Source organism: Phyllostomus discolor, chromosome 8 (assembly GCF_004126475.2).
Source record: "Phyllostomus discolor isolate MPI-MPIP mPhyDis1 chromosome 8, mPhyDis1.pri.v3, whole genome shotgun sequence".
NCBI classification, from domain to species: domain Eukaryota; kingdom Metazoa; phylum Chordata; class Mammalia; order Chiroptera; family Phyllostomidae; genus Phyllostomus; species Phyllostomus discolor.
Genome location: NC_040910.2, coordinates 81,430,407 through 81,445,231, shown reverse-complemented (window position 1 = coordinate 81,445,231; position 14,825 = coordinate 81,430,407). Strand labels below are relative to the sequence as shown.

General features: G+C 41.7%; 1 protein-coding gene across 7 annotated transcripts in view; it reads right to left on the bottom strand.

Moving 5' to 3' along the window:
- The window catches only part of RHOT1 (ras homolog family member T1), a 60,759-nt gene extending 48,095 nt beyond the window's left edge, over positions 1-12,664 (bottom strand). For 5 of the 7 annotated variants that reach the window (XR_004904825.1, XM_036033397.1, XM_028519594.2 and 2 more), the window contains exon 1: positions 12,395-12,595. Coding sequence is in view for 6 of the 7 variants with exons in the window: in XM_036033397.1 (XP_035889290.1) it covers positions 12,395-12,470 (76 nt within the window). In the remaining variant the exon portion in view is untranslated. Of the gene's footprint in view, positions 1-12,394 lie in introns of all 7 variants that reach the window. The other 2 variants (XM_028519595.1, XM_028519596.1) reach the window with 2 other exon arrangements.
- Positions 12,665-14,825: the final 2,161 nt, after the last annotated feature.

Sequence of the window (14,825 nt, the reverse complement as noted above, 5' to 3'; positions counted from 1 at the left end):
AGTTGCACACCTAAGAGAATAATCCATCTCCTGGTGGCTAAGCCATGTATGTTAACATACGTGGAATCACATTTGCATTATCACATTTGCATTATCATGCTCTCTAAATATATATATGCTTTTAAAAAAATTAAACCACTTGAGAGTAAGCGGCAGATATGATGACCCTTTACCCTTAAGAACCTTACTATGTATTTCCTAAAGCCAAGGTCATTCTCCTACATAACCACAGTGCATTGTCAAGACCAGGAAATTAACAGCAATACAACACTATTACCTAATCTACAGACTTTATCACATCTCGGGTCTGTTCCACTATTATCTTTGATAGAAAAGAAAAATCAGGGTGTTTTTTTCCTGTCCAGAATCAAATACTGCATTCTGTTGTCATGCCTCTCTAGTCTCCTTTAATTTGGAAGATCCTCAGCCTTTTTTACCTTTCATGACCTTAATGTTTTTGAAAACTACAAGCCATTTAAGTCATTTAATTTGTAGAATATCCCTCAGGTGGGCTTGTATGGGGCCATCTCATGGTTAAGTTCAGGTTTTGCGTTTTTGGCAAGAATACCACAGGAGTGATATTGCATCCTTCTCAGTGCACCACAGCAGGAGAGAGATGATGCCAATTTTGTCCCGTTACTGGTGATGTCGGCTGTCATCACTTGGAGGAGGTGGTGCCTGCCAGGTTCCTCCACCACAAAGTTACTATTTTTCCTTTTGTAATTAATAAGTATCTTATGAGGAGATACTTTGAGACCATGTAAATATCCTGTTTCTCATCAAACTTTTGCCTACTGGCTTTAGCAACCATTCATGACTTTCCTAAAATTTTTTATTTCTATCAAACCTTCTACATTACTTAGCATTCTACCACAGGGAAAGACTTCCCTTCTGACTCATATTAGCATGGTCTCATGGATTACTCTACAGTTTATAATCTGTTACTGTCATTATTTGGAGGCTCAAATTGTTCTAATTTACTTTTTTTTTTAAAGATTTTCTTTATTTACTTTTAGAGAGAGGGAAGAGAGGGAGAAAAAGCAGGAAAGAAACATCAATGTGTGAGAGACACCTGGATCGGTGGACTCTTGCATGCTCCCAACTGGGGACCTGGCCTACAACCCAGGCATGTGCCCTGACTGGGAATTGAACCAGCAACCCTTTGGTTTGCAGGCTGGTGCTCAATCCACTGAGCCATACCAGCCAGGTTCCAGTTTCCAATTCTCTATCCCCCTTCTCTAATCTCTCTTCTCATTAATCTACCAACAATACAAATGCCAATCCATGTTTCTTACATATTCTTTTCATTTTCTAACTCACCTTATCAAAAGCCTTCCTTGATTCTCAATTACCTACCACATCAAGTCGAAACTATTCTACTGGCCTTTGAAAATCATACATAATTTAACACAGCTGATCTATTTAATCTCATTTTCCACTATTCCTCACATGCACAAATTGCTCCAATAAGGCCATACTGCTGTGTGTAAGTACAAAGAAGCCATGATAAATCCTGTCTCCTCACATGTATTTTTTTCTTCACCTAAAATACCATTACCTCTCTCCCCTCTACTTCTCCAAGTATTAACCATCTCTCAAGGACACCTCAAATCCTACTCATCCCTAAAGACACCCCAGGGCTACTATATCCCTCCCCTTCCTCCTTTGAACTACTCCTGTGCCATATAGCTTATACCAAACTGTTACGAACATAAGGTACATACTTAACCTGTATGCATTTACATTAATGCAATACCCATACATTTGGAAACACCTAGATGATGAATTGAATTTTTTTACTTTTATGACTAGGAAAAGGACCGCTATCACGTCAACCAGACTGAATGAATTGCATCACTTTGCCTGACACCAGAGTATCGCTACAGCCTCGGCACTGCCGTCTGGGAAATGAGTTCCACCTCCTGTAGGTTCTGGAACTATCCCTTTCAGCACTTTTCTTAAGAGCAATTGAAGAACTGTGGATAGTAGATAACTGCTCAGGCAATTTAAGAAATTCTAAAGTTACTCTGTTCAATTTGTTTTCAATAAAAATTAATTAACATTGCAATTTCAAATAACATTAAAGGAGGGTGTCATATAATAAAGAATACACCTGGTCTTTATCCCCAGTTTCTGGAACAGAGCTTCAAAATCTCTTGGGATTTCCTAAGCGACAGGAGAGTCTTCTGCTAGTCTCTTTCAGCCACACTCGAGCTGACCCTCCGGCTGTGACTCACTGTGGGTAAGGGAGGGCCTGGATTGCTTCAGGATGGAGGCTGGTTGCCAGAAGAGCCAACCATGTGATGACAGTGTTGGCACTTCCAGCCTTACCCCAAAACGTCCAGGGAGGGGGAGGTGCTAGAGATTGATTTCAATCGCGTGGCCAATGATTCAATCAATCGTGCCTACATAATGAAGCCCCATATAAACACTCTGGACATTAACACTCAGGGGAGCCTTCCAGTCCGTGAACACTGACGAGCCAGGGAGGTGGTGCGCTGGGACCCTCTCAGACCTTGCCCTGTGGTGGTGCCCTGTACGCCTCATCTGGATGTTCCTTTGTGTAATCGTACGTGTAGACCTTTCCTGAGTTCTGCAAGACACTCTAGTGAATTATCAAACCTGAGGGGCTTACGGGAAACCCCAAATTTGTAGTCAGCCAGGAATAAGTGTGGGTAGTCTGGGGACCCCACTTTGCAAGCTGATGTCTAAAGTAAGAGTAATCTTGTTGAAAACCTTGACTTTTAACCTGTGGGATCTGATGCTAGCACAGGGCAGTTAATGTCAAAACTGAACTGAATTGTAGGAGACGCAGTTAGTATCTGAAAATTGTCAGAATGCAGAGGGTATGGGAGTTTTGTATTTATAAAAGGAAGTGATGGCTCAGAAAACTGAGAAGCACTGTAATAGAAATTCTATCCAAGAGTATGAGTTCCACTCGGACACATTTGCCATCTGCCTGGACCAAGTCTTAAGTGGGGATAATATGGAAAATGTATTAAACAAGACAGATAAAACTGCCACACAGAGGTATGGATCGAGTGCTATGTTCCACCACTCTAAAGAAAGGAAGGGGAGGCAGGAAAGCACAGGAGGAGAAGGGAGTATCTACTTCTCCTAGAAGGCTGGCAACATAGCTGGAAATAGAAAAGCTCATAAAAGAGAAAAAGCATGTGTGTCCTCAAGACAGTATTGTGCCCATGTAATACCCAGGCAACCTTCTAGCATGGCACCAGCGGTTTCCTAAAGGACTCCCTAGCTGTCCTTTGTGAAAACCTGGGTGGTTTTTCACAAAGGGTGTTTCCAGAAAGATTAACGAACAAGTATTTCACTACCACCTACAGGAAACCCCACAAGAGCAGGGAAGCTGTCTTTCTTGTGCACTGCCAAATCCCTAGCTCCTCAGCAATGCACGTAGTAAGCGGAGCTGTATGGCTCCGTGGTAAAGGGTGTGGATGTGAGATTGTGCTTGGCTACTTTTGAGGGAAAGAGAGGGAAATGCAATGGGGTGGGGGCTTCACCTTATCAGTTATGTTTTATTTCTTAAGCCAGCTGATGGGCATTTGTTGTATTATTCTTTATACCTTTTAAATAAATATTATACCAAATCACTATTGGTGGGGAAAAAAAGAGAATACATCCTTTGGAACCAGCCAGAACTGGACTGAAATCTTAGCTCCAGTGCTTACTGGCTGCGTTTCTTCAGGCAAGTCATCAGTCCCAATGTGCTCATCTCAAATATGATGCTGAGAAGCTTCACCGAAGTGGTTAAGAGAATTAATTAAGATGACAGATGGATAATGCTTAGGACAATATGTGACACGCATTAAATACAAACATGTTGCTGTGATGATGATGAGTTTGAATTAAAGGAATTAAGTGAGCACTGGAATGGGCCAGAAAACGTGGATTTGGGAACCTGTTTGGTCATTAAAGGTTGACCCGGAGTTGTCATTGACACTCTCTGGGCTTCAATTTTCTCATCAGTCTTTTTTTTTTTTTAACTACATGGTATAAATGCTTATATTCTATGGTTAGTATGAACCATCCTGTATTACACCTAGAAAACAGGCCTATAACAGATGAAAAAGTACAAGTTGCATTAGATCACATACCTTAAAGTAGCCTAGAAATAGACTGATCTCCAAATTGTATCTATTAACTGATGAACTGTGTGTGGAAAGTGATTTGGCAGGAATATTCATCTATCTGTAAGAACAAGTGGGACCCGCCAAGCCAATGTGGGGTCCGGTAATTTCTAGAACTTGTTGACTTATATGCAGCATTTCATAACTTTTTTCCTTAAATAACTCCTTTCATCATGGCTTTGCATAGGGACTCAGCAACCCCAAACCTTCAGCTAGCTCAGCTGGTATTCCTCTCGACACCCACAGCAGTCCATCCTAATTCCACATCATTCTGCACAATGGAAGCAAAAGTTACATTATGTAAAATGAGCCATGCCACTGTCCTCTTTGTCCAGCATCCCGAAATCTAGAACCTGGGCCTCCTGTCTATTTTTTCTTCTTGGCAAGTAACGCGGCAGAGCAAGAAGAATACCTCTGGGAGAGAGCCCTAGCAGGGTTCCTTGCAAAGAGTGGTGATGTCTGACGAAGACAAGTAACACACAGCAGAGCTCTCTGTCGATCACCAGACAGAACGCTTCTGCTGTGAAGTACAATCAAGTCCACAGGGCCCTATACTTTATGCAGCTCATCTGAGTAAGGAATATTAACTCCCAGGTAGTTAAAACAAGCCTTTTAGAACATCCAATGGCTGTACAATTCCTGTGACCTTCAAACTTCTGGGCCTTCTGGCCCCAGGAGAGATGCCTGTTTTTTCCCTAGTGTCTACAAAATCCCAAAACTTCTAATAGCACAGATGTTCCCAGAAACTTTTCCATTTTTGAAGAACTCTCCTGCATACCTTATATACCTCTACATTCTTAACCTTATCTACTATGTTGGGAATGGGAAAAATGAATTAGATACTCAGTAATTCAGATGCTCCTAGGTAATCAAAAGGAAAACAAGCTTCACTCTTGCTTGGCCCTTGAGAATTCTGTCTGCCTTAATACCTTTAAGACCTTGATCCTTCTCATAATCCCCTTTTCAGAATTCCGTTTCTAAAATATCACTTATATCCCACAACTCCAAGGCCCTCAACAGTTTCCGAAGAAAGCTACCCCACTTTCAGCAGTTCACAATGTTAGACAAAATGATCGAAGTTAAGTCAATCACCAACATCAAAAGGACTACTAGTTTCCAAAGAGGTTAGGACTTGTTCTCCTGTATCAGACTCACGGAGAATCCCTTGGCACAATTCAGGCCTTCAGTGGGTGTTCTGTGACACCTTCAAGTCCCTGCCTTTACCATAATCCCAACAATTCTTCCTCTTCTTTCTTGTGAAAACTCATTAGCACAACCTTTTCCTGGCCATAGTCCCTTCCTGCCTTTCCCCCCTTCATCCCTACTGGTATTTTCAGAAGAGAAAGACCAACATTCTCAGGAAATTCAAATTTCTTCTCAGCTCAGCTCATCAAGGCAGTTCTGGCTGCCCATACACAGCAGGCTCCGGCCAGAGTCCAAACCCGCCACCAGGTCTATTCCAACAGGGCAGGCCTTGGAGACGGGACAGGAAACACCTAGGCAGCACGGGAGGTACTGTGAAGACAACCGCGGTGAAAGAGCTTTACTTGTACTTGGTCATACAGACGGTCCAAGACAGGGCCACAAGAGTGGGATGTTCTGATTCAGGTTGTTTATATGAACACTCCCCACTCATATCTTGCCTCGCTAGTTAGAGAACAGGAGGTAGCTTAACACTCACTACAATAAAACAATTCCATCTAGTTTCTGAGGTAATTGCATAATAAAAGACCTTTTAAAAATCAACATAAATCTTTTCCACATAAAAATCCAAGGGCAATTTCCTTTTTTAAAACAAGTTCAAAATTAGAGCAAGAGAGTACAGTGAGTCTGGGAGAAAATGAGCATGTTTTCACTAGCACCACTTCGGGTTTCCTGAGGAAGAACAGTGAGATGGCAGATACTGCAACTAATAAAGGGTCGCAGAGATCGAGGGTGGGAGGTGGGATGGCTGGGGTGGGAGGAAAATGGGGACAACTATACTTGAACAACAATAAAAATAAATAAATAAATACATTTATGTATTAATTAAATAAAGGATCACACAGATATGATTTAGTTAAGAAATGCCTAAGTGAAATTAATCTAGGGCTTCTTGTTTCTCTTATGCCCACCTAACCTAATCTTGAGCGAGACCACCAAAACATAATAATAACCATAACAACATCAACAACAAAAAGCAGGTTTAAAATTAAAATAGGCCAGCCACTTTTAAGCTTATTTTGGTTGAGAACTGAATGAGTGCCTTAAAGATAAGCAAAAACACTTTAGAATTTGAAAATTCTGAATTTTAAAATATTTTAAATTAAATATTTATATAAGCCTATAATAAAAAAATCCCCTTAAAAATGGCAGATGAGCATAAACCCAACATATTTTTAACTGATAAGTTAAAATTTTCACAAAGGAGCAAAGTCCCAAACTCTTCTCTAACTACTGTACCAGTTAAATTTTATATTTACTATAAAATACAGTATAGATATTTTATCTAATAGTTTTGTAATAATTTCATTTAAAATTATATACAAAAAGCATACAGTATTTAATATAAATATTAATATGAAAAACAAAAATATCATTCTTTGCCAGCCAGCCATCCAATCTCTATTTCCTCTGTTTTGCCTGAGAAATAGTGCAGTAACCTATAGAAAAAGAAGCATGGCTACAATCATTCCCAAGGACAGAAGGCCTTCCGATTCAGTTCAGCACAACATGCCACAGTTCTGTGTGAGATGCCATGCTTCTAAGTAGGTCATCCATGGGAAACATAATTCATCACTATAGAATTATCTATATTTAGCCAGGCTAAAAATTTCTTTGTCTTTCATCACATCGTTTGAACATCTAGTTCTAAATGACAGCAAATTCCTAATATTCGTAAAGTGGAAATAACATTTTCTGGTTCCAATCACCACCCTACCAGCCATATAGGCTATTTTTCTTGATAGCAAACACTGCGTGCTTCAGCGGGGCCTACTCCTCACTTTTATTTGCTTCTTATTAAGAAGACTTGTTGGCTCTTAGGAGTTATTGAATTAGAATACACAGGGAGGAGGAGGGTGACTATGGAACTATAGCTTTAAACGGAAAACTTTAGCATGTGGAGAAAGGCTGAGCATTGTTCCAAAGGAAAATTCTATTGACCACATGCAGATGAACTGCAGGAGGGCCAACACTGTGGTTCATCCCTCTCCTTCACACCAGATCCACAGCACTGCCCGCTGGTGCCAGAGGAGCAAAAACGACAGTGAGAAAGGATGCATCCTCGGTCAGAAAAATCACCCAGGGACTAAACACAGTATCACTGAAATTGAGCTGTTTAATCTTCAAATATCATTCTTACAAAGACCAGAATTGAAAGCTATATGGCTTTAACAGGACCATAGGAAGTTTTTTTCTGAAGTAACTACTAGTAGCTCTGGCCGGGTAAGTCAGTCGGTTAGAGGATCATCCCAATGCACCAAGGTTCTGGGTTCAATCCCCAGTCAGGGCACATGCAATTACCAATCAATGAATGCATTGAAAGGAAGTGGAAAAACAATAAATGTTTTTCTCCTTCCTTTCCTGCTTGTCTAAAATCAATAAAAATAAATGTTTACAAAGAAAAAAAACTCCTACCTTATTCCTAAAGTCTGACTCTTATCCCTAGCTTATTCCTGAAGAATCTTTCCTCAACTCCTTCAAAACTAAGATGACTTCTGGTGTTTCAAAGAGAAGCTGACCTCTTTTTGGCAAGGACTATAATTCCTGGCAGCCAAGACATGGAATAGACATGACATTGTCATTGTAAGTCACGGGTCTACTTTGTTGCCAGAACACAGGAATCTCCCAGAGAAAATAAAGCTAAGGACAGGAACAAGAGACAGGACAAGTGCTACCGCTTCAAATTCTAACAATAACCACATCAAACTGGATTTAACAAAGGAGAAAGATCAAATTTTTCTGACTGAGGAGTGGTGTGAAAAACAAGGAAAGTCTAAAAAAGTACTGAACTGGCCTGAATTCAGTCATTCTTTCAGCAACTATTTGCCTACTCTGCGCCAAGTCTATTCTAGGCGCTGGGGATATCACAATCAACAAGGCAACTCCCCTGGCCTCCTGAAGCTTACTTTCTAGCCCAGAGAACAAAACAACAACAACAAAAGCCAAGTGAACAAATATGCAGAAGACTGGTGGTAATGCCTGGGTCAGGGCCTTCTTGCAAAGAAAGCAGTGAAGGAGAGAGTAATACAAGAATAAAGCAAGGGCCAGATTTTGAATGACTCTGTAAGCCTCCACAGAGAAGCCAAAGAACTTATATGCATGACCCATAGCCATGAACTGAGTGGGGGAATTGCTGAAAGGAATGGGGGTACCAGGCAGAGGAGGGCAAAGGGAGAAAAACTGGACAACTGTAATAGCAAAATCAATAAAATATATGTATTTTTTAAAAGTTTGGACTTTAGCCCTGGCTGGCACAGCTCAGTGGATTGAGTGCGGGCTGCGAACCAAAGTGTTGCAGATTCAATTCCCAGTCAGGGCACATGCCTGAGTTGCAGGCCATGACCCCCAGCAATCCCACATTGATGTTTCTCTCTCTCTCTCTCTCTCCCTCCCTTCCCTCTCTCAAAAAATAAATAAATAAAATCTTTTTTAAAAATTTAAAAAAAGTTTGGACTTTATTCTAAGTGAAAGCACACATCACAGGTGGATTTTAAAAATGGGTAACAGCCCTGGCTGGTGTGGCTCAGTGGACTGAATGCCAGCCTGCAAACCAAAAGGCTGCCAGTTTGATTCCCAGTTAGGACATATGCCTGGGTTGCAGGCCAAGTCCCCAGTTGGGGGTGATGAGAAGTGACCAATTTGTGTTCCCCTCACAAATCTGTGTTTCTCCCCCTCTTTTTCTCTCTCCCACCCCCTCCCTCTAAAAATAAATAAATAAACTCTTTAAAAAATATGGGTAACAAGATCTGAAATACTTTTTAAAGATGACACTGACTACTACATGGAGAAAGAACAAAATTAGAAGCAGGGAGAGCAGTTAAGGTGATATTACAAAAGCCTAGGTCACCCTGAACTAGTTTGGCAAAGGTTCCAGTTGATAAACTAATTGGGTAAGAGCTACCAGAAATATTTAAAAGGAGGATAACAGTTCTACTTTCCTACTGAATCTAACCAGTAGAAAACAACTGTATCTCAATTTCATTTAAAAATAACACCTCACTAAACTAAAACTATCTTATGTGCTTTCAATGTAGGTAATAAGGCTCGTGCTAATTTTATGGTAACAAGGACATTTGTTAAGGATTCTAATGCAAACCTGGTTAAATACAAATTTTGGCCAACAAATTTGACTATGAAAACCTGTAGCCTGAAGAACTAAGTTTGGTGTAGTAACATTTTTAAAGATTGTTAAAATTTTATTTTGGCTCTGGCTGGTATAGCTCAGTGGACTGAGCGTGGGCTATGAACCAAAGGGTCACCAGTTCGATTCCCAGTCAGGGCATATGCCTGGGTTGCTGACCAAGTCCCCAGTAAGGGGTGTGTGAGAGGCAATTACACAGTGATGTTTCTCTCCCTCTCTTTCTCCCTCCCTTCCCCTCTCTCTAAAAATAAATAAATAAAATCTTCATAAAAAAATTCACTTTAAGGATAGTAATTTCTTTTGGCCTGCATAATATTCAATACGCTCAATAATTAAGATGAGGTGAAGATGATATTTAAAACACTTTGGCTTTCTCTGCGAATAAACACCTAAAATTTACAGACAGCCTAACTTCTCTGATTTAATCGCTAAATAAATATCAAGCAATTAGTTAGCAGTAAAGCCTGGATGGGTCAGAATCCAGATTCTGGATGGGCAAAAAAAAGGCCCATTTCACCTTCAGAGGACAGTGTAAGTTTAGCAACAGAATGTTGAAACTATTCACAACTATTTTGGGCTTTGATGAATGAAGCTGCTGTTCTGTGGCTTCAGGGACAGACACTAATGGCAATAAAATGCACTGAAGTAATAGAGAAGAAATAGGGTTTACAACAATACCAGAGATGGTGTCCCTCTTCCTTTATTTTTTTCCCATTCCCCTTAGTTAATATCTTAAAACTACAACTGAATTACTACTTTTTCCTAAAGAAGTGGTTTTCTGACAAATCTGCATTAGCAGACCAGCAATATTTAAAATAGCTTTGGTCACACTTACAGTTACCTAGCATTTAAAAATGCTACAGTTAGGATAACAGCTGTCAAATATTTGCATTAAATCTCAAAAAGTAATGCTTCAAACATCCCCCCCATGCCATCCATTAACATAACTAATTACAAAGACATATATCAAATAAGTGTAACTCTTTCTGGTATTTTTAAATGTAAAAAGAAATTACATATATGGTAGCTGGCCTAAAGTTTCTGGTACAACCTTTTCTAAGAAAACTGTCCTTCTCAAAACCTAAGGCTTTCTCTAGAGTCAAGTTTCTCCCTCTGATCAAACTCTTGCACGTGTACTTTTATCAACTCTCTTTTGTTTTCATTTCTGCAGAACACAGCCTGTAATTTTTCTAATAAGTCTTTAATTCTTTTATGTATTTCTAAATAAATAATGCTATTAACATTTTAACTTCAATGACCTAAGGCTGACAATATCTTATACATGTATAGTATTTTTATTAGGTGTTTTACAAACAAAATGATTATACGTAACTGCCTCCTATATTTAAAACTCATGAAACATTGCATTTCAGCTTTTCAAAAATTAGCATTAAAAATGACTAAACTGGGAGGAGGGGATGGAAGGGGACTAAATGGTAATGGAACTATATATATAATAAAGAGTTTATATATAAAAAAGTTACTAAACTATAAAGCCATTTTATAATACAGTTAAAGACCAGTTTTTTAATCAGATCATCTACTCACTTTTCCTACCCTGCTTTTCCAAATGCACCCGTATGAATCATGTTAAATAACACCTTCCTGAACTTTGTCAAGGAAGTCCATGCAAAATACAGATAAAGATATAGTTATAAATAAAGACTAAAATTCACAACTGCGAATCAAAAAGCAAACTGGCTAAGTTTACTTCTAACTCCTGATTGTAAAGGAAGACTGCTCCAGACAGCAGGTGAACAGAGATTTCAATGACCATCAAACAACACTACATGAGAGGGCAAGTATGCTTTAGCTTTTTTCCTTGGGAGTGGATCACAGTAGCCCGCAGGGGCTACTCTAGAATGGAACGGGTTTAGAATAGAATGCTTCAAAACAGCAATGGCAGAGCATTAACTAAATGTACTTGAAAACAAACAATCCCGTCCTGCCAGTGCACTTTCTTATTTTAGTCCTACCAACTGAGTCATGTAACTTGCACAGTGATACCTAGAAGTTTGTTCTGTCCCCAAGGCAGTGAACAGAAGGCATTTCTCCTTTATTATATCTTCACAAGGTGACATCTCTAAGGGGTCTCGTGCGTATGCGTGTATGTTGGGTCTTATGTGTGCCTGTTATTTATAAGTTAATCATCAAGGAGCTATGAAATAATGCTTAAAACGAGGGGGGAAAGTAGGTTTTAGGGTAACAATAATTCTCTCAATTGTAGGACCCTTCCCAGGTAATTATTCATTCATTGAGTACTTTTATAACTTCAAGTTGAGAGTAAAATAATGAGGAATTATCTAGTGTACCAGGAGTTATTCCAATCCAAAGTACAAGTATCATTAAAAACTCTGCATATCTTCATGTCAATGCTTAGAAGACAGCGCTCAAAAAAAGAAAAAAAGGAAAAGAAAAGGCAGAAACCTGACCTTGCCCACAAGTCGACAGTCCTGCACCCCTCCCCCTAGCTTTCCCGGGAGCCGGTTCACGCCATCCCATTGGTTAGTGTGCCCGTTCCGGCACCTGCCTTTGCAGTGACAAGGGAATCTCCACCGAAGGCGAGAGAGTCTGAAAGGAGGCGGCCTCAGAGACGCTGAGGCCCAGAAGGAAAGGATTTGAAGAGGAAAAGAGGGAGAGGAGCTTAGAAGGGATGAGGCCGGGCGGGCAGAGACTAAGGAGGACACGGCTTGGGAGGCCGACTCGGGGACAGGAGAGGGAGGCGTTAGGAGGGCCCAGGTGAGGTAGGAGGCTGACGGCCGCCTGCAGAGTTAAGGGGCTTGGCGCACTCGGGGCGCGGATGGAGAAGAGTGGGGTGACGGGGGATGAAGAGGCCCGGGGCAGCAGGGGCAGGATGGCAGGGGCTGCGGTGGCCGCCGCCAGCTCCGGTGCGCGGACTCACGTTCTCCCACCAGCAGGATCCGCACGTCTTTCTTCATGTCGGCGGCTCGTCTGGGCCGGGTTCCGCCCGCATGCATGGAGCGGACTCCTCTTGCCTGGAGCGCCCACCCCAAGACACCGCTTTCCCCGCGCGGCCGGCACTGCCTGCCAGCCTCCCCAGCCGCCCCGCCCGAGCCTCCGCCACCCGGGGCCGCCGCACCGCCTACTCTACTGCAAACCCACTCGGAGCCGGGACAGAGCCAGCTCCACCTCCTCCGGCTCCGCGGGCGGCGGCGGCCCGGGTCGACGGGGCGCCGCGAGGGACAAGGGCTTTCAGAACGCGAACGCCCTTCCGACTTAAGCAGCGCCCCTGCAGTCAGGTTCGCGCAACGCATAGGGCAGGAACCTCCCCGCCCCTCCTTCGGGCACAGTTGCTAGCGTGACGTTTTGAGATGAGAATTTGAAACTACGAAGTCATATTCCAGGATGGATGCAAATAACATGGGTGGAAATGTGAGATTCAGGAGGCTTGATGACATGGTTTTTCAGGGAAAAGTATTCCTCCAAATTGTAGTATTATAAATGTTTGAGTTGAAATGACCCTTACAGAGCACCTACCTATTCAAATCCCATTACGATGTAGGTAAGACAAGTGAAGCCCACAATGGTACTAAAGCCCAAAGGTAGTACAGCTTAGATGGAGGCTTGGCTCCATCTAAGGAGGAATGACACATTCCCAGTGCGTGACTCTGGGCAAGTCACATCACCTCTGTGTGCCTCAGTTTCCTCTCCACCAAATGAAGTCTTTAATCTCTTCCTAACCTTCTACCTCATGAAGTTCTTTGGAGGATCCCATGAAATAATGTATGTGAAAAGGTTTTACTTAAAAAAAAAATCACACAAATATCAAATCACAAGAAACAAAGGCCTTTTACAGTGGAGCAAATTCTTTAGGGCCCTGTTCAGCCCAAGCAGTACTTTGAAGAGAATCTGGACCCCAGGAGCTTTGCATCAGCATTGCCTTTGGATGACAACATTAATTATGTGGGCTTCCCCAAGAGTGTGAGAAGAAGCAGGCCTTTGTGGTGTTATATATGTGTGCTGGGCAAAGACTTTGACAAGGAGAAATGTCTGGGAGACTGGAGACTAGAAAAAAAGAGTTTATTTGGAGGGAACATTGCAGAGGTAATGCTGTGAATTCCTTTGTAAATAAATTTTACTTAAAAATACAGACTCAAGGGCTGTAGAAAGGAAACAGCAAGCACTTACAGCAGGCAACAGCCAATGGTTTGGTACAAACAGAGGCCAACACTCACTAGAGTGGGAGGGGGTATCCAACATGCCAGAGTGCACCTCCCAGGCAATACAAGTTTCTTTGTACAGCCCCTCTTCATCTCCTGATCAGCTATATTTATGAACCTGTAACCTCCTCCTTTGAGCTTTATGTCTTTCTCATATGATAACAGACATCCATCAAGGGTCACTGTGAAATTTTCCTAGTGATTTCTTTATTTCCTAAGAACAAGGACTCTGGGTTTGGCCTGCCTAGGTCTGCAGAAGCTCAGCTTTGTCAGTTACTAGCTATATATCATCAGCCAAATTGTTTAACTTTTCTGTAGCTTCAGTGGCCAAATAAGAATAATACCTCACGAAATTGTTATGAAGACTAAATGAGTTAATGTAATAGGAAAACATATAATAAGAAAGAGTGCCTCTTTCCTATTAGTGATTACATAAATGTTGGGAAAATATAATGTGAGGGAAGAGATTTCTACACACCTCTGAGCCTAAGAATAGAGCCACATGATGACACATACTGCAGCAAAACATAAGCCTGAGGATGGAGTCACTGGCAGTGGGATTTACTGTTGGGATATTACAGATTGATTTCTGTATATCAAGTCTGTTGGATAAAGCTAAGAGAACAGATTGGTATCCAAAAGGCACTGATGGAATTTTCCTCTAGGATGCTACTAGGAAGGAGCTTCATCATCACCAGGCAGGCTTCATGCCTCCTCAACTACGCAGGGATGCAGGGAGGTCTGAACAAAGTCCTTCTGCCAGGAGATGAGAGGATCTGTCCTTTATGCCCGTCAAAGGAAGAATTTGCAACACAGCCACTCTCTGAGTCTCAGCCCAGTGGAACACCCAGGGCCAGTGAGCAGGCCTGCTGGGTAGAAAATACATGTTTATTAAATGACTGACATTGGGAGGAACAAGAGGCTGGCCTCTGATTGGTGAGTTAGACACAGTCCTGGGAAGGAGGCCAAATTAGACTTGGGTTGGCATCAGCCCCACCTGTCAGATCCATCTATCTTTGGTCTCTCAAGTTAAACCGAAAGCAACATCCATCATCTGCCCATTCTTCACTTTTGTCCTCCCATTCTTCCAGGAAGGCTTTCTTTTCCTGCCAAGCCTGCTCTAGTGGAGTAGAAAAGTTCAGCGCTTTGATA